The following is a 23,685-nucleotide window of genomic DNA, read 5'->3' as shown; positions in this document are numbered from 1 at the left end:
TTATATATATTTTTAAACTCTTATTAAAAATGAAAAAAAAAGCACATAAACAGGAAAAATGCAATATAAGATACAAATTAAATAAACAGTGCTTTAATTTTTGTTTCAGGTACAGACTATTCAAACAGTAGCAATCACGTAAGAAATAGTACAGAAATTAGATAACCAAACGTTAAAATAAAACACTGAATAGTCTTCTCTGTATGAATGAAATGTGCAAGCTACTAAAGTTATTCAGTTGAGAGTGATTTTCTCATTTTCTGTTGTTTGATTAACATCAGAGAGCAGGCAGGTTTATTAGGCTGCTGTCACTTTAAGACCTACTTTAAACAGACAAAATTTTAGGGAATACAACTCTTATTAAAATGCTGTCAAGAAATAGTACCGTTTTACACATCAGTGTATAACAATGCTTTTCTGGCATCGGTATATATTGTGCAACGTGTATAAATATAGTCATAACAGACTGGCCATTTTTTTTAAATGTTCATTGTTTTTGGTGTAGAACAAAAAGACATGGTCCTTTAAGTTATTTAAAGCAGGTACATTTCAGTACTTTAAAAATTCACCTACTAAAGACATGGAGTGAAGCGAGCATTTGCCATGGAAATAAAATACTGTGCAAGATTTACAAGTAAACATACGCTTAAACATTCAGTCCTCATTCCCACTATTAACATGTGCTGTATAAAAAGCACAGAACATCCACTAAACAAGCACTTGAAATAAAACCTTTAATTAGAAGGTTTATCAGCCAACAGCATCATTTCAGTGGTTAATGGGTCCCAAACCATGAACGGCTCACATTTACAAAATTAAAAGGCTGCAGTTTCTACCCTTAATGTTATGAACTGATCATAACCACACACACACACAGGAAAAAGAAAAATCAATGGATTGTTGCTGCTCTAAAAGTTATTTAAAAACTCCATGGTTAAGACTAGTCCTGAAGCAACTCATCAGACACTATACGGCGTTTTCACAGAGCCATCAATACTGCATCAATATTACTGTAAGCAAAGCAAGAGAATATACAGATATGTTTCAGATATCATTTTAGCTTTCTTCTTTTAAAAAAATTATATTCTAGACTTGCATTATACAGTAATGTTAAATCATATATTTCATCTTATATTAGATATCGATATATCAGAAGATCGATACTGGGTTAAATCAAGTAAAAATTGATCAAACGTTAAATGTTTTAAAAAAAATCAACAGATTTAGAAATCAGATGCGAAATAACACTGGTTTAAAAATACACATGTGAGAGGGTTTCAAAATGTGTACAAGTGTACTGAAAGAGCGCAGAGGCATGATGGGACGGACAATTGTAGAGGAAGTAAAGAAAATGGGTGAGAGGAAGATGGGAGGCACAGAGGAGGCTCAGAGGTTGCTGAAGAGCTCGTTTCTTTTACTCCAATCCATCTGCGGGGCTTTCTTGTTAGAGCGTTTCTGGCGAGCGCGTTCCTTGGCCTGCTGCAGCGATATCTCCAGAGATAGTCCTGCGTCATCACTCGAAGCCTTCTCTTTTGGTTTGTCCTGCACACATTTCATCATGACAATTTAAATTGAATGTTAATATTCCACGTACTCAAGACTGTGTGCACGGACACAAACCTCTGGTGCTGAGGTGCTGGCTGGAGCTGCAGAGGTGGAGGTGTTGGAGGAGGTGCTGGAGGTCGACAGGCTCATAGCTACTTTAGGCTTTTCCTCCGGAGTTGCTTTTCCATTCACCTTCAACAAAGTATTGCAAACAATGTCAAACAGTTAAAAGCGTAATCCGCAACAAAAAAAGGAAATTCGGTCATTATTTGCTCACACTCATGTCAGTCCAAACCTGTCTGCATTTCTTTCTTCTGTTGAACACAAAAGGATGTATTTTGAAGAATGTTGATGACCAAACACTTTCTGTCTCTGCTGACATCCACTGTATTTTTTTATCCATACAATGCTACCAACATTCTTTAAAGTATCTGGTCTTCTACAGAAGAAAGTTAGTTTGGAAGGACATGGGGGTGAATAAATGTTGAAAAAATTGGGTGGACTTTCCCTTTAAGTGAAGTACCAAAAACAAACCCCTAGATGGACCCTGAGGTTTCAGTTCACAGTCTGAATATGGGGCCTGTCCCAACACTTGAGGTAGGTCTTGGTCAAGCGCATGTGACAGAAAGGACAAACACAAGACTGTCCCAAGAAGGATAAATGCCAAAGCTAAAACCACACTAACTAAGAGTGCCTTGGTGCAGTTTTTGAGGCTAAGTGTTTCCAATTACACATCATGTGCATGAACTCGTGAGGAAAACAGTGTAAGCTACATTAATTAGATGTTACGTATCATTTTATAGTAAGATGTTAAGTAATGCACATTTTATTGGTGTGGAGGTGACTATGCATGTTTTTTATAACGTTTAGAAGAGATTTTTTATTTTACAAGCACCATTATTAAACTGTATTGTCTCTTACACAGGAACTACTGAACAGACATTTAAGTTTATTTGAAAGTGCAAAGTACTGGAAATCCAAAACTGAAGCTCTTTAATAACTTCACTTGCATTTATACGAGATTTATACGAAGTGTGTCCCATCGGGTAATCATGCGTTCTACATTCACTTGTGGTCTTCACACCTTCTTGGGTTGAATACAGGAAGCATGTCATGTAAGCAGACAAATGGTATTGTGTGCTTTGTCAAATTGTTTTACTTGTACAGTATGTATCCAAAATGTTATGGTAAGAATGTCACATACAGCAGGAATGAGTATCATGACACTACCGTTCAAAAGTTTGATCCTTAAGAAATCATTTTAATATGCTGATTATCAATGCTGCTTAACATGGTTGTGAAAACTGATACTTTTTTCAGCATTCTCTGGAGAATAAAAAGTTGAAAAGAAAATCTTGACTGTTGCATTAAATAATTAATTATTATAGCTCAAGTATGTTTCAGAACTCGAAATCCCAAAAATATTTTAAAAAGTAGAATTGATTTATGGGAGCCCCATTCTAGAACAACTGATGTAAACCTCATGATCCACAAAATCTCAGAAGTAATATTGGTATTCCAGTACTCTCTGTGATGTCTCCAGCTGAGCGAGAGCCAGGGATCCTTTATCAGAGCCAGACAAACATCTGAGGGGGAAAAAGTATCTGAGAAACGCCAGCCGTACCAGGTTTAGAGTTTGATAAAGCTACAGATCAGAAGAAACCGAGCACAAACTCTGGCACACGCTTGAGATGTTTTATCTACTATCAGATAACTGGACATACGGAGCTTCCACTGAGTCAGAGGAAGCGGCGATTATCTGCTCCAGGTCATCGTTCTCTCAATCAGTCTAATCTAACAGTGGGAAAACTGACAAGAGACGAGACTGCTGGAGAGGAACCAGGACACTGCATTAAAAGTGGCCTGAAATCTGGTGCTCAGACTCCACAGATTTACCCTGGTCCTAATGCTGCCTGTCTAATCCCATCAGTGACGCTCGGACACTACTACACTTTATCAGCCAATCAAATGTGATCATGTGAATTAAGCGTGTGCTACCAAACGAACACATCACATACACACTTTTCAAGATGTGTAATAGGTCACACACATATTTGCTTGATAACATTTGAAGACACGTGGTCCACTTAAGTCTGAATACTTTTAGGCTGACGATACAAAGGGCAACTTTTGAGCAATTTAGCACTTTCCCATCGGAAATGAGTAACACATTTCTAGAGAATGAGTAACACATTTCTAGAGAATGAGTAACACAGTTCTATCTGGATACTTTAGATGGGTCCATGGGTCCTGTGTTTCACCTGGTTGCCCGCTGACAGAAACATTGATCAAAAAGTGCAATGAGCAACACAGATATTACTCACCTGATCTTCTGCATCATGGCTGGAAACGGGCTCTGGAAGAGGACCTGAGAACAAAGAGGGACGGGAAATGACCAATTCATTAGATTTCGTTTGGTGCATTTGAAAGACTTACGATCAGACGTATTGGTCTCAGTTCAATTCCGCATCGGGGGGTTAAGCAGATTCATGAGTACTGGCCATCACTATTTTTAACTAAAATGCCATTGTCACAGAAGAGTCACAGTACAATGGCGGAACAGTGAGTTTCCTTCCAAGAAAATAATAAGAAAAAAACAGGAAATGGGCGAAAAGCCTTTACAGAATTGAATGAGAATTGGAAACCATGGCTGTTGTGGTTGAAATAATGAATCAAAGATGTGTGTGGGTGCAGCTGTCAACATTCTTTCAGTGAAACATGGAAGAAGTCCAACAGCCCAGGGGCAAGCTCATCATAGTTTTGCCAATCATTTTCCTATAAACCTTGATTAACATGCTCTTATTTCACCTGTTACCCTCAAAAAGGCTCCAATGAAGTGACCTATATGTTATATATCATACTTTGTGTCATAGTGGAGTGGAACACAAACAGGAGTCGTTTGCCTGTCTGGCACATTTAGGCTGGGGGTGACTGACTTCCCCTATTTCTCATACTTCTGCCATGGCCCTGATCCCCATGACAACCTGCTGGCAGTGCGCTGTTGACTTTGGCTGATTCTCTGGTGTACAGACAGTGCCACCGCAGGCCTCGAGTTGATGTTTAACCAGCAGTCTGTTACTATGTGAGTGTGTGTGCGTAACATCAACTGAAATGTTGTTCAAAGTGAGCAAAGTTGTTCTTGATCAGCAGAAACACACTTAAGGTCGAGGGTGAGATGGACAGAAAAGCACTTTGCACATGAAAGCCACGCAATAGCTGGTTAATTTGTAACGCTGGCACCTGTGAGATGTTTCTCAGTCGGAAGGACACCACAGCTGCTGAAGAAGGCATCTGTCTCAGGATCCACCACCAGCAGTCTGGTCTCATCTCCTCCTGTCTTGATGGCCGCCACCACTTCTGAATGCTGCATTGTGTGCACAGCAATGCCATTCACCTGCAGAAACAACAGACATGAATTCATAGATTTTCAAGCAAAGATAGAGACTTAAAATATGATAATGTATGATAAGGAAATATGGTAAGGAAGAGTTGTGGGAACACTGCAGGAATGCAGGACATCTCCATTCATTCTGATATATCTGGATATCGAAATGAACAATTGTTTCTCTGGATCATTCAAAGCATGTGCATGAGAGTCAGCGTCTGTGGTTCAGTAGTGATCTTTAGTTTTATATCTGTGAAAAATTATGTGTAGAATATATTTCCTAGTAAATTTAATTAATACCTTTATGGTAACGTAGCATCAATGTAATTTAATTTAAATGTAAAAACATAATTAAAAATCATTACAAATAAAAAATAATTATTTAATATTAAAAAAAAATATTTGTTGATTAGTAATTACTTTTTTCTTAAATATAATTTTCTTGCTTTAAGGTAATTTAATTTTAATGTAATATAACTGAAATATAAATATAAATACATTACATAAAATAATAGATTTTTATTTTAATTCTTAATTTGTAATTTAATTTTATGTTATTCTCCTTTCTTCAATTTGTAGTAATTTAATTTTTCATTTTAAAGTCATTTTTTTTTTATATAACACAATTTTAATACAATGTAACTTAAATGTAAAAATATAATTAAATACAATTTAAAGTCATTATATTTAAAAACTATTAAAATAAAAAAGTTTTTTTTTCTTGTAAATATTTATATTCTAAAATATTTGCACTATTGTTTCTTTACTTCACTATAAATTAATTTGCACTCTTCACACCAATGCAGCTAGACTCAAATTTAGGCAATGGAAATGTGTAACAAGTGAGTTTTTGTCTATACATACTATAATATATACCAGTCAGACAAAGCGCCACTCCTTTCTCTGATGCTCTGTTCATTTGAATCACTTATGGGTTAATAAAAAGTCTAATCCTATGGCCATGACCATGACTTGTTCCCAGAGAGGAGACACCTGGGAAAAGACTGAGGTTCTGTCGGTCTATCCCATAATGCCAGAGGCTAAGGAACCTGCGTGGGAGATTCAGGGCAGGAGTGGGCTATTAGGAATGTAGACCCCACTCTCCCGTTCTGCAATCAATTAAAAAGCAGCAGAGAAACAACAGCCCCCTTATGTGTCCTTTAAACACAGCCCTATTAGAGACACACACACATATTAAGAGGCCACACTCACAGAACAGGGAAGCAAAAAGGGGAATTCATCTGAGTGAGCATGAGACACACAGGCATAGCTTGTTTTTATTGCCATGTTCGTCTCGGATCTCTTCTTGAGACGTGGGAAATGGGAGTGAAACTAAGAACAGGGATACTGAAAGTGTGAAAACACGGCCGCTGCGTGAAGTCAGTGTTTGGTGGCATCGTAACGGAAATGAGACGAGGCTTTAAAATGACAAATCTTCTCAGTCAGGCCAGGAGCGAACGACTACGTCAACCAGTCACACAATGAGTCTTCACTCAGTGAAAGGGCATGATTTTTTTAAATGTGTCACATTAAAACTGTGAAAAACACATCACCACAGACCGAGCTACAAATCAGCCAAAACCATTTCACCATGACCCTCAGAACATGCACATACTTTACTTTTACTGAAGTCATGTAACACACACTCTTCACAGGCTTTGGGAGTGACTGCCTTATTTATATCCAAGAGCGATTCCCCTATATTCACTCAAACTGATGATGACTGACATAATGATATCTTCATCAACATAACACAACACTTGATTGGAAAAGAGTGATGTATCTCACATACACTTTTAATGACATCATCAGTAACTAGCTGCTAATCTGTTATCTGTTTGTACACAAAACACCGTTGCCTTTACCTGAATTTTTCAGGAATTAGTTCAAGTAAAAAACAGATTTCACACTAGTAAATAACCAAACTGTGTACAGAGTTGGGTTAAACGCAACAAGAAATTGTCATTTTATTAAGATTTATTTGTCTAACCTTATTTTCTTCATATCGCTTACCTAATTTACACCAGGTAGTAACCCGCATTTAAAATAGGACACTGATAAATACATAGATTTCTTTATACATATAAATAACATAAACCAGGTCTTTTTCTCCCCATCAGCCTGAACTTTCTTTGGGGTCTTTGGGACCTCTATCACTTAGCTGTATTAAGTGGATTGAGCCTGGTCTTATATCAGTGGTTTGATAAAGATATGTGGCTCTGAGCTCTCCTCAGGACTTCAGTAATCCCAGCACTCCCAAAGACACAGTGTTACACTGGCCAATCCTTCACTGACAGATAATGAGATTAATGCTCTGGAAACACACTCCAAACCGCTCACGCATTTACAGGTAATGCTCTCTGTGCAAATATAAAGTGTTTGTATAAAATGAAACCGTTTTTTTTTTTTTTTTTTATGATGTCAGCCATAAACAGCCTATGGTTAGGCTAATGAAATACTTAGTTTATGAAGTGGGAGAATTTACATTTTTTGACTTTTAAGAAGAGGCATTGCATTATAGTGATATATACACACTCTGAACATCAAAACAAAAGCTTATTACCATACATTCCTGAAGCACACACACACCGAGTTGTTTAACTGGTGCATTATACCTGCACTATTTTATCTTGGGGCAGAAGTCCAGATTTCTCTGCTGGGGAGTCCTCATCCACCGCCCTGATGTACTGGCCGGGTTTAGACTTCTCTGTGTGCAGGTTAAAGCCATATCCAGTGGCACCCTTCTTCATGTGACAGAGACGTGGACGCAGCTCGTTCTTTGATTCCTATAAAAGCACAATAAACAAGGAAGGAATTTATAATAAAAGCGGATATACTGATATATATTAAACACAAAGCAAAAAGTATAAATTAGGAGAATATTTCAAATAATCAAATATCAGTTTGTTGTCAATCATAATAAGATGTATCTTTCAAATGTAAACTACTAATTCCCTTCACTGCAAAATGTTCAAATCAAACCTTCACCACACACCAGAAATACATTCAGAAAGAATTATTAAATGTACTTTGGATGTACAAAAGAAAGAACCACCAAAGTAAAGCCACCCATCCCCATCGATACATAAACAAGTCACCTGCTTCCTGAAACATTTAAGCTTCCACAATATTCTGAGCAACACTTTCTAAATAAAATCTAAAAAAGAAATCGATTAAACGAGAGAAATAACTTGCATACCATTTTAAAGAGGACTCAGTACATCAACATCCCGAGATGAAGCACAGAAAAGTAGAAGTAACTATACTGACCAGTCATCTGTCTACTTCCTTCTTTAGCAAAGCAGTCTATAATATATGGCTGAAATTAAACAAACAGATAACAAACCAAACATCTACCTGCTGTACACATGCACATATTGATTTATGGAGGAGTCAAACTAAACCTACAGGAACTAGCAAAGGAAGGACATTCGTTCAAGTTTATTATAAAATTATATTAAAACTATTATATAAGATAGTTTTGTTTATAGAGTCCAGTGTAGGGCTGCAACTAACGATTATTTTGATAATCGATTAATCTGTCGATTATTTTTACGATTAATCGGTTTATGTACTTATATTTTAGTTTTTTCCATTTTTTCCCCAAGTAAATTATTAATAAAGGGTCTTTATCATTCAGCATAGATTTTTAAGAGATTTTAACCATTTTGCATTGTCATATCCTCATCAAAAATATACCTGGAGTTGTTTTATGTTAGTAATCCTTTGTCGAACTCTTCTGCAATCAAAACACTGACCCATACTCTAGCAAAATTCACAAGGAGATTTCAAATATTGTTTTCACCATGGCAGTCCTTAGAGCTCCTAAAGTAGTTTAACATCCCAAACAAAGCTTAAGGAATCTTTGAGAACATATGTTCACGAAGTATAAGGATAAAACAGAATAAAATTGCAGTGCATTGTATTTTATTATTTACTGGGAAAAAGCTTTATAGCTTATGCTGTGAAATTGTAAACAATCCTTCGAAAAAAAGTGCCAATGGCATGAAACCTGAATGGAACTCACAATTTAAAGTAAAATCCATCAGAAGGTTGTCCAGAAAAAAAAAAATGGGACACACACAAAAAACCTGCTGTGTGAAAAAGAGCAGTGAATACTTAGAAAAGAAGTGCATTTTACCTCTCTCATTCAGTCATAAATAGGCTGCAAGTCTGAATTATGAACTGGTAAACGACAAACTGATCACATAACATTTTGTAAAGCTTTAAATGTTAACTGTTAAAAAGCAATGTTATCAGCTTTTACGACTAAACATTTGCAAACAACCTTGTACTGGAGAATCTGCACAAATAAAATTCTTATGGGCCGTTCACATATCGCACCTAAAAACGCGTGGAAAACGCTAGTCGCGTCGCTTTCTCCTTCTTTCCAAAGCGCTCGGGCAGAAGCGCCCCTGAGGCGTCTGCCTTTGCTAAGCAACCATGACGTGCTCTCTCCATGACGTGCCCTCTCCATGAAGACCCGGAAATTTCAGCAAATGATAAATGGATGCGGTGTGGACGCGCCTGGAAAAACGGGCGCATCGCACCGCGTGCGTGTCGCGAACGCGTCGCTTCCATTATGAGAGTGCATACTGCGCGCCTACATAGGAAATAACGAACTTGAGCACGCAAAAGACACGATATGTGAACGGCCCCTTAAACAGTTCAGTAGTGCAGAGTTTACAGGTTACTCTTCATTTTAAAGGCTCAAAGTAAAGTACTCCCACTTCCCGCTGAATGCTGCAGAGACGCTGTTCGGGAAGCACGTGACATAAAACGAGGCCAGCTATTGGCTATTCGCTACTTCACCTGCTGTACTGGCTGAGTAAAACCTCCGGTGGCTCATTACTGCCACACTTTGGTCACCGCAGATTTGAAATATGCACGAAATGAGCCGCTTAAGGCAAATAAAATTTATTTAGCGACGAATCGATTACTAAATTAGTTGACAACTATTTTAATAATCGATTAAATCGATTCGTTGTTTCAGCTCTAGTCCAGTGTTTTTCTCATGTCCCATTAATAAAAAAAAACCTTTATCAAGAAAAACAAAACATGCTATAGTAAAACGAACACCAATAATATTATTATTCTTGTTAATAATAACAATAATAATAATTACTACTGCTTATTATTATTATTAATAACAACATATAGCTGATTTAGGCCAATGTTTCGTCTTGTGCATCCTCACAGCCACATCAATAAAGTTCAAGTATAATAATAATAACAACAATATATTCAACATTTGTTTATAATTAATATAATTATAAATAATTAAATAAAACCAATAAACATGATTCACTAAAACAAACAAAAACAATGATAACAATAATAAAAATATTATTATAATATAAAATGTTGTTACTGTTGTTATTATTAATTATATACAATTATATATATATATATATATATATATATATATATATATATATATATATATAATTACACATTATATTATAGTTTATTTAAGCCAATGTTTTGTATAAAGCATTTTCACAGTCCCATCAATAATGCTAAATAATAATAATAATAATTCTTATTATTATTATTTATTTAAAATTAATAATAAAATAGTAAACATGAAACACCATTTATGAGATTAATCATGATTAGTTATTATTATTTTTACACTGACCAGTTTTATGCTTAAAAAAGCTAACTTAAAATCATTAGTACCCCAGTCACTGATACAGACCAACAGCAAACTTCAGCGCACAGGTAAAGTGTGTCCAAGGTGCTCATGATAGCCTAACCCTGCCAATACCAAAGACAGCAAAGACAGCAAAGCTGCAGTGTACAGGCTACATACTTCCTGGAGCCCTGCTCTTCTGGGAAACCGGATAGCGGTGAGGAGTGAAGGGGTAAGGACTAGAGTCACTAAATGTGACATTACCTGCTCTACAGAAAACACTAGCTGGGGGCTAATCACAGGTAACAGAACACAGCTGACAAAAGCAAAGATATCTTCATTACTGTCCCCCAAAGAAAAATGCCTGACTGTAGCCATTAATGAAAGAAAGAAAGAACTCTTCTGACAAGTGACTATGCAAAGGCAAGACCCATCTAAGCTCTGATTAGCACAGGCTTAGCCAGCAGAGTCCATATGTTACGCTAAGAGTTTAAGCCCTCCTGCTGAACACTAGACTGCGACTGAAGAGTTCTGTTTGTGGATGGTTTGTGGACAGTGTGTGGCACAGTCCTGGTAATCAGAGCCATGAGCTATTACTAAGTGTACCCTTGATCAAAGACTGCTCCAGAAAGATTGTCCCTGTAATAAGTATAAGTCACTTTGAATAAAAGCTAAAACACTTACTGCTCACTATAGAGCAATATGGTATCTAAATGTAAAAATATGTATGGCAGAAGGCCACGTGGCAGAAAAAAAATACAGTATGGGAGTTCAGGGTTTTCCTCTTTAAGTGTGGACCTTTTTTTATTTTGCTTAAGTATTTACTAAAAACTAAAACATGTACATACTAATTAAAATGCTTTCACCATGAGCATGCCTCAAAACTGTAATTTCAAAGCTGTCTTTCCTTGCCAACTAGTTAAAGTAGAATGTGCACATCACATTCACTTAAACAGGTGCTCGATCAAGAAGATGCTTAGATGAAATTCAAAAACGAAAAAAAGAAAAAAACTGCACAGTGTTATTACTGCTTCCAAAGAATTTCTTAGAATTGAATGAATTGCAACATTTGAAAATTATTTAAAAAAAATGTATGTGGGAGCAAAAATAGAAGCGTCTCAATCTTTTGCATTTCCTTGCCATCTACCAATAATTCTCCCAGTGATAACACTGTTTATTATTAAATGCTCATTACAATGCTAAATGTCTTGTTACAAACCAAGAGTCAAACATGTATGACAAATAAAAATAATTGAATTAATCTGTTTTTCTGCTCACTGTGTTTCTGCTGCTGTTGTTCAAATAACCACAGCATCTGTAGCTCTTATAGTGCTTTACATCTTTAGATGCTTTAGTTCCTTCTTAGAGAAGTAACATAACAGAAAGTGCTTGAATGAAGCGCATTCGGCTCTAGATGAAAATACGTACAGTAGGCTATATAAGATCACTGCCATAAACAACCCTGAGTGCTTGTGGTGTGTACTGCTTTGTTGTTTTGACACGCTGCTCACTTTAAACTATAGAAACACCTTTTACTCTGCCCTGACTATTTAAGGTATTGTTCTAGCACAAACGTGCTGGATGATTTAGCAGACACGTTCTTGGCTTTAAGCACTGACCAAACTGGCAAGAGACTAAAATTAGGTCTTATTTCACCATGCCAAGTGCTGTAGCCAAGCTCAACAATGTTTGACAGAAGGTTCACAATGTCCTGAGAGGACTGGACATACAGTGAGGGATATTATACAATGTTATCTGCTTTCTGGCTGGGTTTATCGTCAAACACATGTGACTGTCACAGTGTTTTTAAATGCGTGAGATACTATGCGCACAAGCAGATAGAAGATCACTCAGCATGTACTAAAAGATACACCCCCGCTGTGAAAAGATATACAAAGCTGTCTGATAAAGCCATTTACTTGTCACTGTATTTGTTTTTATTGTGTCTTCATTACAATTACATGTAACTCCTGCAAACTCTTTCACCCAACACCACACTTTTTGTGTGCAAATTTGGGTTGGAAATTATGAACTGAACAGATGAATGATACACAATGATATGGATATCATACTTGCTGCATTGCCACTGTATGAGAAGCAAAAGATATGTATGCAGAAGGTGAGGTGAGCTGATGATATCTGTTTGGTCGTGTCGGGTGTGAGTAAGGGGAGGACTCGGGTGTGGACTGCTATCTCTGAGAAGGGTTTTGAGGGGCCCACACATTCACAATGCAATGATGACAGCATCAGATTTGATAAGATTCCTGGAACGCTGCCGTATGATTTTATGAAAGAAATCTTATTAATCCACATGAAGAGAGGACACTCAAAAGAAAAATATTCAACATATGATCTAAGTCATCATGAGGTGACAGTCACAAACTTTATTATTTCACTCCTGAATCCCATGAAAAGTAAAAAAAAAAAAAAAAAAAAAAAAAATGGTATTTGCATAAAGTATGAAGCCTATTTTTAGAACTACAATTTTCTTTGGCCTTCTGATATTATTTTTACGACAATAATAATTTCATTATATTAATGAAAAAATAATCTTAATACTCTGAAAAAACTATTCTACATGTGCAACTATTAGTACCTGTAATGTATATGTTAACAATGCACAATGCAAAAGCTCTTCATTTTGCCTTCATATGTATTCTTATTTAGTACAGAATAGTTTGTTCCACAAATGTACAAACTACTGTTTATCAAACACATTTTTAGATTAGAAAAAAAAAAAAAACAAGAGAGAGAGAGCGATACTTCTACATTTGATTTGGGCTTATTATAGATCCGGTTCTGATTACTCAGAGGATTTGAGAGGATCTTTTCTTTGTGACCAGTTTTGCGAGCAGGGCAGAACAACCTCAACAACAACGGAAATGGGATGAGAGGAAATAAGTTTTTAACAATAAACAAGCATTAAACTATGACATGCCTTAATGTAGTACGTGACGAAAGCCTGTGATCTTTTGCTGTTATGCATGAAACTCAGAAAGTTTATTTTCGTGTAGAGTTCTTTTTGCTGACTAGACGGTCTCCCTCGGGGCCTCCTTTGGCCCTTAGGTTATTTCAGTATAGGAAGCTGAAGTCAGCAGAGGAAATAATTTCCCCCTGTCCACAGTAAATGTGGGGAAGAGTCATTTTACAAATACAGTGTCTGACAAAGACCTTCATTCACTGCCAATCCTCCTGATAGTCTGTGACATAACAACACCCTGTAGCTCCTGTGGTCTTCAAAGTGGTTATTGTCAAAGAGGTCAATCACTGATCACAGAGAAAAATTCAAATGTAGCGATAGCTTTTAGACTTAAAAGACTTTCTTCTTGTCTTCTCACATACTTTGAGAGTAAAAACATAAAAATGTTCTTGTTGATTTTAAGCAAGTCCACAAAAGGAGAAATTCTTCAAATATATCGCACTGCTTAGTGTTTTTCAGCCATTTACAAAGAATGGGGACTGAAGTTTCCATCAACTTGTGCATTCTTTTCTAGATCACCTAAATAAATATGATAAGGTTTGTGCGAGGAACACTATGATATAGATAAGCTTTCAGATTAATGACATTTACTCAAAAAAAATAACGTATTCATCCTCACATCCTTCCAAACCTATTACCTTTCTTTCATCTGTGGAACACACAAAAAAGGTATTTTTTTCCCATACAGTTGACAGCACAATGTCAGTAGCACTTTAAATCACGTGACTTTAAAAAAGTCATACAGGTTTGGAATGTCTGGAATGATGGAATAACCCATCTCCAGCTCACGACAGGCCTCAGTAAATCCTCCACTAGCCCTATGAAGATACTACAGTTCAATAATACAAAGGTTAATGAATTTATAGCTCACTTTAGTAACTCATAATCTTGTCCTTGGTTTGCTCAACTCTTGAAAGACTGGGGTAAGGTTGGTGAAACATGAACTGATGACTGAAAACAATAATCCTCCTGAGTTTTCCAAGTAAACAAACTTTATTTAAAACCTTCCAAAATATCATGTGGTATGCTGGCATACTGGTTAGAGGTCGACTGATATATCGGTTGGCCGATATATCGGTCTGATATTTGTCATTTTTTAATATATCGGTATTGGCCAATATCCTTGTATAGTAGGGCCGATTTAAAGTCAGGCACGTCGGCAGGCAGCCCCGTGTTATTGGTGTGGTGGAAAGTGCTGCTGCCGCATGTGAAGGACCCCAAGCCAAAACTTTTGGAAGATTCAACAACAGTCCTGGGAGATAAAGGTAGTCAGAGAATTTCACTCTGTAAATGGTGTGGAGAAGTTGGCAGCTCTTACAAACACTGCAGTGTGATTGAGGGCTCCGTTATTCTGCCCCGCTCACAGACAGCAGCGTGCTCGGAAAGACAGCTGTCCTGAAGCTGCTCAGAACGGTGAATGACATTTGTTCAGAAGCATGGTTTGATGCAGACAATAGCCAGGTTTCCATCCAACTCATTTGCATTTAGGGATGTCAATATTCGATAATTTCCATGATCGATCATTGTTTAAATGAACATTAAAATAATAACCTTAATGCTGCGAAATGCATCTGCAGCAGTATTATTATAATGTGCATAAGCCACGGCCCACTTGGGAAAAAAAGCTTTTTTACCCGAATTAAAGGGGTTTTAGGCTGAATATAATGCTAGTAGCTGGACTGTAAAATGAATAGATGTGATTATGATCATTTGATAAAATTAAGAGAGCGCGCCATACGTTTGAGATCATTTTACTTTGTTTCCCGTCAAGGAGAACGCTGAATCCGCCTCTTTAAATGGTTTCGTGGTGCTCATTGTTTTTTTTTTTAAACGCAATTGCAATGTTTTAAAATGACACTATAGTATTAAAAATAAAATTATGCCAAATCAGAAGGTGACACAAGCGATACGTCTGAAATCGCATACTGCAAGGAGTCTGCAGTGTTTTGATTTGAGGGCGCGGGCAAGAGAATTTCGTGGCGTGTGTCCATTGCAAGATAGAGCTGGCATACCACAACTAGGGCCCTATGATTTCCGCGATGCAGAAAACGCGGAGGGAACCGTGGAATCCAGTCATAAAAACGGAATTTACAGTTTAACACGGAATGGCACGGAATTTGCCTAATTTTGAATGAAATAATCAAAAATCGTTCTGCACATATCCAAATGTTTCCATATTTGCAATGTATCTGAATGTAAACTATAATATTTTTTATTTTTTTAATGTAAACTAGACGGAAAAGATCATCCTCTTCACATGAGCAAAAACGTCCTTGGCATAACAACAGAGTGGACCTATACAGTCTATTTAAACTGACCAGTGTAACCTTTTATATGTTCGGTTGACTGTATACTTTATTTTAAATAATGATCAGACTGCGATGTAAGTTTGAAATTAGAATGCACTTTAGATGTTCTGTGTCATTTATACCAAACACAAATGTTGCTGGTTGCCAGTGTTTTTGCAGCACTACTATTATTTTAATTTTTTTAATAGATTTTTTTTTTCTGTTTAATTGATTTTTATTTATGGAACTGTATTTTTTTATTGAAATGTATATTTAAGTTTACATTTATGTTCCAACAAACTTGAAAGATTCTGCTTGATAAATGCTCTAAAACTTTGACATACATATACATATATATATATATATATATACATATATATATATATATTACCTGTTTTATATATTTAATACTTTGTCAGTTTATTGATTTGTTTAGTTAACTTTGGATACATTTTTTATTTTAATACCGTGCAGTGCACAAAATTAAGATTTAAGAGATGGTTCAAGTCAGTGCTCAATAAATGATAATAAGTTTAGAAATCCACTTATTATTAGGGTGACATTTTAGCATGCAAATGAAGGGGAAAACTTCAAGATATCGGCCCTAAAAATCGGCAGCACATATCGGCCATCAGCTGACCCTGACCGGGTCGATCTCTAATACTGGTTCACCAAAAGCAATAAAGAAAAAAAATTTATTGTATGATACAATATTGATTATTGATTGACAATAATGTGAAGATGGGCAGAGCTGGCAAAGCAACCATAAATATATTTACAGGCCTGAGGCTTTGGATCCAAGATGTGCACTTGCAAAACTCAACAGCCAATAATTAATCTCCAGAGATTTGAAAACTGCCAACCAACACCAAAATGCACAGACATGTACCAAGAGGAGTGAGGTGAGGACTGATACGATTGGTGTAACTGCTCATGTCATCTAAAATGCAGCAGACCACAGCAGGAAAACAGTGAACTTGTAACCAAGGAAGTGGTTTGTTCAAATGTGTAAACATCCCTCCCTCTCTCAAAAAGTTACACATTCAGCTTGAAAGTTTACTTTTGAAATTGTAGTGGTGAACGTCTAGAGAATAGCTAGTGGTTGCCAAAACACTTGTTGTATTGTGTCTGCTGAAATGTATTGCTGTCAGAGAATAGATAATTTTGAACATACAAAAATAATTTTTACTGAATAAAATGTACATTTGTGCTTTGCCCATAAAAAGGATTCCTTCAGTGAGTTGGAAGTTGTTTCCAAGGTACTTCTATACGGTTGATAATCAGAAGGTTTTTGGTGTGTTGCAACAGTGGCATACTGCTAGGGTGATGTTGCTCTCTGTAATTGCTAGGTTGTTGCTTAACAGCTCAATATTTTTATTGGCACCTATATATGGTTCAATGTTTCAGGATTATGGGAAAAGTAAAAGTTTGTGGGAATTTCTGTCTATTTAATGGACCACGAGGCAAAAATCACATGTTTACTTAGATATGAACAGGAAACCTCTTGTCAATAAACTGAACAATTTGAGGAAACATTTGTATCCATAGCACAAATAGAAAATTACACATTTATAATTATAATTGTCAATAATAATTTTAATTCCCTAACCCTAAATCGATAGTGGGAAAATTAGCTGGCATAATATCAAGGTTAAAATACAAATGATACAGAAAGGATTCTACAGCAGTGGCCTAGTGGTTAGGGAGTTTGACTCCTAACCCTAGGGTTGTAGGTTTGAATCTTGGGCCGGCAATACCATGACTTAGGTGCCCTTGAGCAAGACATTGAACCCACAACTGCTCCCTGGGCGCTGGAAGCATCGGGATGTAACAATTCACTCAACACAAGATGTGATACATTTCTTGATATTGATTTCATAATACGATTTTCCTCTCAAATTTTTTTACGAAATGATATACAATATCATGAAATATCAAATAATACAAACTAGAACTTTTTTTTAGAAATTTTTAAACAAATCCCAAGTGAAATAAACAAATGATACAAATATCTTAATATAAACAAAATAAGTCTTTGCTAATTCTCTTTCTATTTAAAATTAGAGGTAACCATTGTATTTTAATCACTATCCAAACAAAGATCCTAAATACATGTTAACAAGACTGTAAAATTTCTAAATTTGAAGCAAATATAGAATGGTTTGACTTTAGCTTTGTGAAACTATAATACATTTAAAAAAATATGAACAAAACAAAAACAGCAAGACGGGTGAATGAGATGCGAATGTCCCTCTCTCACAGCGGGGGCACTTATGGAGCAGCAGACATTTATATTCTGCTTCCCCTTTAAAGGGAATCCCCGGGTATTAAGACTTGTCATGTCTGTGTGAAATACAGTATGTAGTAGAAAACCCATAAAAGACTTAAGTTATTTAAAAAAATCTTTTTATACATATTTTGGACTATGGAGGGCGCAATTATTTCAATGACATCAAATGGTTGCACTCCGTGAGATACTGGTGCTATGTGTTTTTAATTTTACCCGAAACACAACTCAGGATACTGATACGATGCCACATTGTGTGGCTTTTGGTTGTAGTAGCTCACCGAGTGCAACCAGTTGACATCATTTAAATAATGGCGCCCCCAAAATACGTATAAAATGATGTGTATTTTTTAAATAACGTAAATCTTTCATGGGTATTCTATTACATATTAAGTAAGAGACATTATTTACAAGTCTTAATACTCAGCGTCCCCTTTAAAAGCGAATGCATGTAATGACGCACAAGCAATTTCTTTGTCCACTGTTTACGTTAAAGGCACAATATGTTACCTTTGCTGCTAGAAATCGCATTTTCAAAACAATAGGCTTGTTCAAGATGCATCGGCATTGCACAGACCGATCGGTGTAAAACATCAAAGTACCGCGAGAGCAATTCAAAAGCTTTAAGAGTTGTTTGCTCTCTAATCACACTGTTGTGATACTTTGATGTCATATGCCAATCGGTCTGCACAATGCTGATCCATCGCAAACAAGATTGATGGCTCTATGAAGTACATTGGAGTGATCATGGGAGATGTCGTTTTCCGAATCATGTTCATGGATGTAATTAATACATTTTCAAAAAGTTGAAATCGAGAATCGAATCGAGAGCTTGTGAATCGAAATCGAATCGAATGGGGACAGCTGAATCGATACCCAGCCCTAGTCCCAACAAACCAGTATTTCTGAAGAATTATTTGAAGAAATCAGACTCAGACATTGATCTAATTTTCATAAACATCCTTTCTGTCTCTTTTCCATCATTTATTGCTAAACACAATGCGAGCAAGCTGTCTGAGCGTAATCTCATCTCAGTAGCTGCCATCGAGAACAAAGCTTAGTCTGGGTTTAAGTGACAGCTGATCCAAGGATGTTCCCTCCAGCAGCATTTTACTTCTGAATGATCACAGAGAGGAAGGATGGGACACAGGAGGGTGAGAGGAAAACGACACAACAGAAGGGCCATTCATGGTTGACTGAGGGATTTAAAAACAATTGATAATTGCTGGAGAGAAATGTGATTACAATCCATATTGTTCCGGAGACTCTAAATAACTGTTATTGAGCAGAGGCTTTCTCTGGTCCGCCAGGGTTATGATGATTAACGTTATCTCAGGCTTGTGCCACATAATCAGAAAAGGGACTGACAAACACTGGCCTGTATGTCTTTGTGTACAATAAATGAATAACTAGCATCAAAACTGCACACTTGACGTTTGCTTTTGCTGTGCTGGCACTTTGGAAAACTTAATTGCCTTCTATGGTAACTTTTAACTAGATTTTCTAAAGACAATGTAAGTGGGGCTTACCAGTTCAAAAACTCAGTCACTAGGGAGTTCTAGGTGGTTGCTAGGGATCTCTGTCACTCCCAAACGTCAATGATAATCTCAAAATAATCCATATTATTTAAGCATTCACTCAAGTAATAGAGTTGCTTGCTATATTAGGTTTGATCTTCTGCAACTTCTCCAAGTCTGATGGCACATCCTAATCTGTTACATAGGATGAAAAGATCTCAATCCTACTCTGTGGGCAAAATTCTCTCTAATCTTGCTTCTATTCCACAATAACCCCCTTCACTGCTCAGGGACTTTGGGGAAGTCGTGGCCTAGTGGTTAGAGAGTTTGACTCCTAACCTAACCCTAGGGTTGTGGGTTCGAATCTCGGGCTGACAATACCATGACTTAGGTGCTCTTGAGGCATCGAACCCCCAACTGCTCCCCGGGCGCCACAGCATAAATGGCTGCCCACTGCTCTGGGTGTGTGTTCACAGTGTGTGTGTGTGTGTGCACTTTGGATGGGTTAAATGCAGAGCACAAATTCTGAGTATGGGTCACCATACTTTGGCTGAATGTCACTTTCAAGGCAAGGGATTGAAACTTTATCGGTGGTCAGCTTAGTCTGCTGGCTTTTGTACTCATCTCAAGCAATTATGGCTCAAAACAATTATGACAAGTGTCGTTCTCCACAAAACATTGTGTTGTTTTGGGCACATAGCCACAGCCTGGTCATCAAACTATGTGCAATGAAACTTGCCATGAGAAAATGTGAAAATGCTCTGATGGGAATATAATATTGGTCACTAGTATAATATTCAAAGATTTTTGTCTCAATTGATTAAGTTGTACAAAAATGTGCAAAGATTGACTTGAATACACATCTACTACGTTGAACATGTTTTTTAATTATTGAATTAAAACTCATTTTGATAGCTTTTGTGGGGATTAAAGTCGAAAATCAAAAAGTCAAAGGTGGCAGGGTAGGCTATAACTTTCAAACCCGAGATTAAAAAAGAAAAGAAAAAGAGTCAAAATGACGAATTTCTGAAACTGATTAATTTCTGTTAACTCAATCCTATTTAATGTCCAGTTAAAGTATTTTAGTTTAATGGTTACACCACTATAAATCTGAATACATGTGGGAAAGTTTTAGGCCTAAAAAACATTCTTTCAAAAATGTATGCAACCAACATGAATAAAACGTGTATTATTAAAACTAGATTTGTACGCGATGAATTATTTTTAACGATCTCGAACATCCTTATTTGACATTAACCTACATATAACGAACACATATTTACTATGTCATGTTATGAAAAATATCTGAAGTGTGACGCATGTGCAGAAGACTCAACTTCTCTCGCATCTTGTTATCAGCATCATCAAGATCCAAAATAATCTTTTAAGTGATGGAAATTTGCTCATAAAAGTTGCTCGTTTAGCTAAACTCACCTTGGAGCTCACGCTCAGTCTATCCATGCGTATGTCTCCGTTTGTTTCCGGGACAGGGGTGGACTCGCTTGGGGTCCCGTTCTTCACTTCGTCTTCATGGTCCGATCCAACACTGCTCGGTATCGGTATGCCATCAGTCACATACTCTTTCTGGCACTTTAAGTTGTGCTTCTGCAGCAGTTCTGCGGTCTCTGCATCCATCACGATGAGCTCTAGTTGGCCCGTTATGCCTCGTATTCGGGACACCACCTGTTGATGCTTCTCGTCCTCCACATTCTCCCCGTTCACGAACACCAGTTTGTCCCCGGCCAGCAGACCTGCTGCGGCGGCCGGAGAGTCGGGCTCCACGTGCCGAATGAACTGACCTAGCTTGTTCTTTTCGCCGTGGAGATGAAAACCGTAGCCGTTGTCCCCTTTTTCTAAGACGCAAAGCTTTGGCCTGAGGATGCTGGTCATTTTGAAACTTTGAAACTTACAAATACACAAAATTAGCAGTCCGGCTGGACTTAAAGTTGGAGGCAAAAACGAAAAGTAGCTATGTGAAGTGAAAACGCCCACTCCGCGTCTTCACTGTGTTGTTGCAACACTGCAAGTCAAATCGCAGTTTTCTTTGAAGTGTAGACAGTCAGCGCTTCACGGACCCGCCTCCGTCTTTTACTCTCACTGATTGGAACTTTCACCTGTCAATCAGAAGGACGTCATGGCGCGAGTTCTCTGGCACGGTAAAAGGGGCTATGGGACTCAACCAGAAACGTTCTTGATTCATTTTGGCATTTTGTTCATACAAGAACACTTCATAAATAATGACACTGATGTTTTGTTTGGATCTTTGACTTTTGGAAAGCAATATGAAAATGTTTTCTTTCTTTTCAACCTAATTATATCTATATTAAATCCTGGTGTACCTCCTGTAAAAAAAATGCAAACAAAACTTTGAATGTATGCTCACTCTATAATTTTGTATAATTTTAATGTTTTGTAGGAAAGTTTGGTATTTTTATTGTTATATGATCTGTAAATATTTTTCCAGTTATTTATATATTTTGAATGTAATTTTTTTGATATTTTATTTGTATTATTATTTCTCTCTCTTCTGAATTTTAAGTGCTATATATTGTTTGGCCATCCTTGAACCCCTGCTCTTTTCCTTGGCATATGTTTTTTTTTTAAGTATTGAATAAATAAATAAAAAAGGGACAGTAAAAGTAGCAAAAAGTAGATAAGTAGAATTTTTTAAAACTATTTAACTGTATTTTTATAATTGTAAATTAGTTTTATCTTTTAAAACCAGTTAAACCTTGTAACATTATTGTATTGTTATTAAGCCTGAATTTTTCCACAGTTTGTACATGAAATATGGACACATTATTATAAACAACAAAATTTGTTGTTGTTGTGATATTTTCTGAAATGTCTTAAACAGTTTCTGTATAATATCCACAATATATCTAATATATATAAAAAAGTTTATTTAAAATAGTTCTGTGATGAATTAATGAACGTATCAGGACATAGTTGGAATTCAATGGCATGCTTCTGCATTACATGGTCAAATAAAATGGTAACATTTTGCCATATACATTTCTAGTACACCTCTGTTATGTGTAGAGTAACAGTCTTTCATATCAAATAAGCAAAATCATCATGATCTGATTTTTGAATGTACTAGCTTTGATGAGAAATATCTATACCAACATTAAAAGTTGTATCATTATAATCAAAACTCGTTACTGTGGAAACCTTTTACTTTCTTTCATTCAATAATAATAAAAAAATATAAAGATTTGCTTGCAGAGATCATCTGCCTGTCGACATACCAGAGCAAAGTTATGAGAATCACACCCTAAGTTTTGTTACTGTTTAATCACAAATGGTATTTACTCTGGAGTGTCAAACTAAATGTTCAAATACTAAAAGACTAAGAAAAACTCTGTAGCATTGTGTGATTATGTGCTTTTTTTTAATTATTGTATTTATACCAAGAGACTCAATAATTCAGTCATTATACCTTACTCTGTGTTTGGCTTCACATGCTTGAATTCACTTTACTGTGGCTATAATGGCTCGAAATTAGTCAAGCAAAGAAGAGCATGTATGTTTGTGCAATGAGGCAAGATTGCTTCATATGAGATATAAGCTATCCTTAATGTTACACACTGCAAACTCTTCAATTGAAGAGAGTGAAGAAAAAAAAATCAGCTTACCACTCAGACAGCATCTTTTATCGCAATGACTGACGTGTGGAGCAGCAGCACATATTGTGGCTACTGGCTAGTATGATGAATTTTTATGACACCGCTTGTAAAGAGTTTATCACAGCAGTTGATACATACTGGGCACAGTGTGAGGGATCTGCGGCTCAAACTGCCATACATCCCTATGTACAGTAGAGTTGTGACGTTCGCGAACGAACCGATTCTTTTGAACGGCTCATAAACATGAACGATGGGAGCCGAGTCGCGACTGGAGAGGAGCCGTTCTTTCTATCGTTCTTTTTTCCTATGCGTGTTCATACAAATGAGCTCCTCCAGGAGACAGAACAGTTATAGGGGGAGGGGCGCACCCAGCGCAGGCCAACCCTTTATAGCGTGATGATATTAGTTATTAGTTGTGC

General features: G+C 36.7%; 1 protein-coding gene across 1 annotated transcript; it reads right to left on the bottom strand.

Moving 5' to 3' along the window:
• Positions 1-77: 77 nt before the first annotated feature.
• On the bottom strand, positions 78-21,742 carry LOC128025408 (Na(+)/H(+) exchange regulatory cofactor NHE-RF1). The gene is made up of 6 exons (XM_052611743.1): positions 21,072-21,742; positions 7,546-7,716; positions 4,786-4,939; positions 3,870-3,913; positions 1,621-1,737; positions 78-1,542 (listed from the first exon to the last, which is right to left on the bottom strand). The coding sequence occupies exons 1-6, from the start codon at positions 21,525-21,527 to the stop codon at positions 1,387-1,389; spliced, it is 1,098 nt and encodes a 365-aa protein (XP_052467703.1). The 5' UTR covers positions 21,528-21,742; the 3' UTR covers positions 78-1,386.
• Between the last annotated feature and the right edge of the window lie 1,943 nt (positions 21,743-23,685).

The sequence above is a fragment of the Carassius gibelio genome, chromosome A12 (assembly GCF_023724105.1).
Source record: "Carassius gibelio isolate Cgi1373 ecotype wild population from Czech Republic chromosome A12, carGib1.2-hapl.c, whole genome shotgun sequence".
NCBI classification, from domain to species: domain Eukaryota; kingdom Metazoa; phylum Chordata; class Actinopteri; order Cypriniformes; family Cyprinidae; genus Carassius; species Carassius gibelio.
The sequence above is the reverse complement of the archived record's forward strand: the minus strand, read 5'-3'. Positions and strand labels throughout refer to the sequence as shown.

Bases quoted from the DNA above. Each gene is read 5' to 3' on its own strand.
- LOC128025408 (XM_052611743.1), bottom strand. From the start codon at position 21,527: ATGACCAGCATCCTCAGGCCAAAGCTTTGCGTCTTAGAAAAAGGGGAC. The intron at 4,940-7,545 runs GTATAATGCACC...TTGTTTCTGCAG, and splicing joins CCCAAGATAAAATAGTGCAG to GTGAATGGCATTGCTGTGCA. The intron at 3,914-4,785 runs GTGCCAGCGTTA...CTTTGTTCTCAG, and splicing joins GACTGAGAAACATCTCACAG to GTCCTCTTCCAGAGCCCGTT.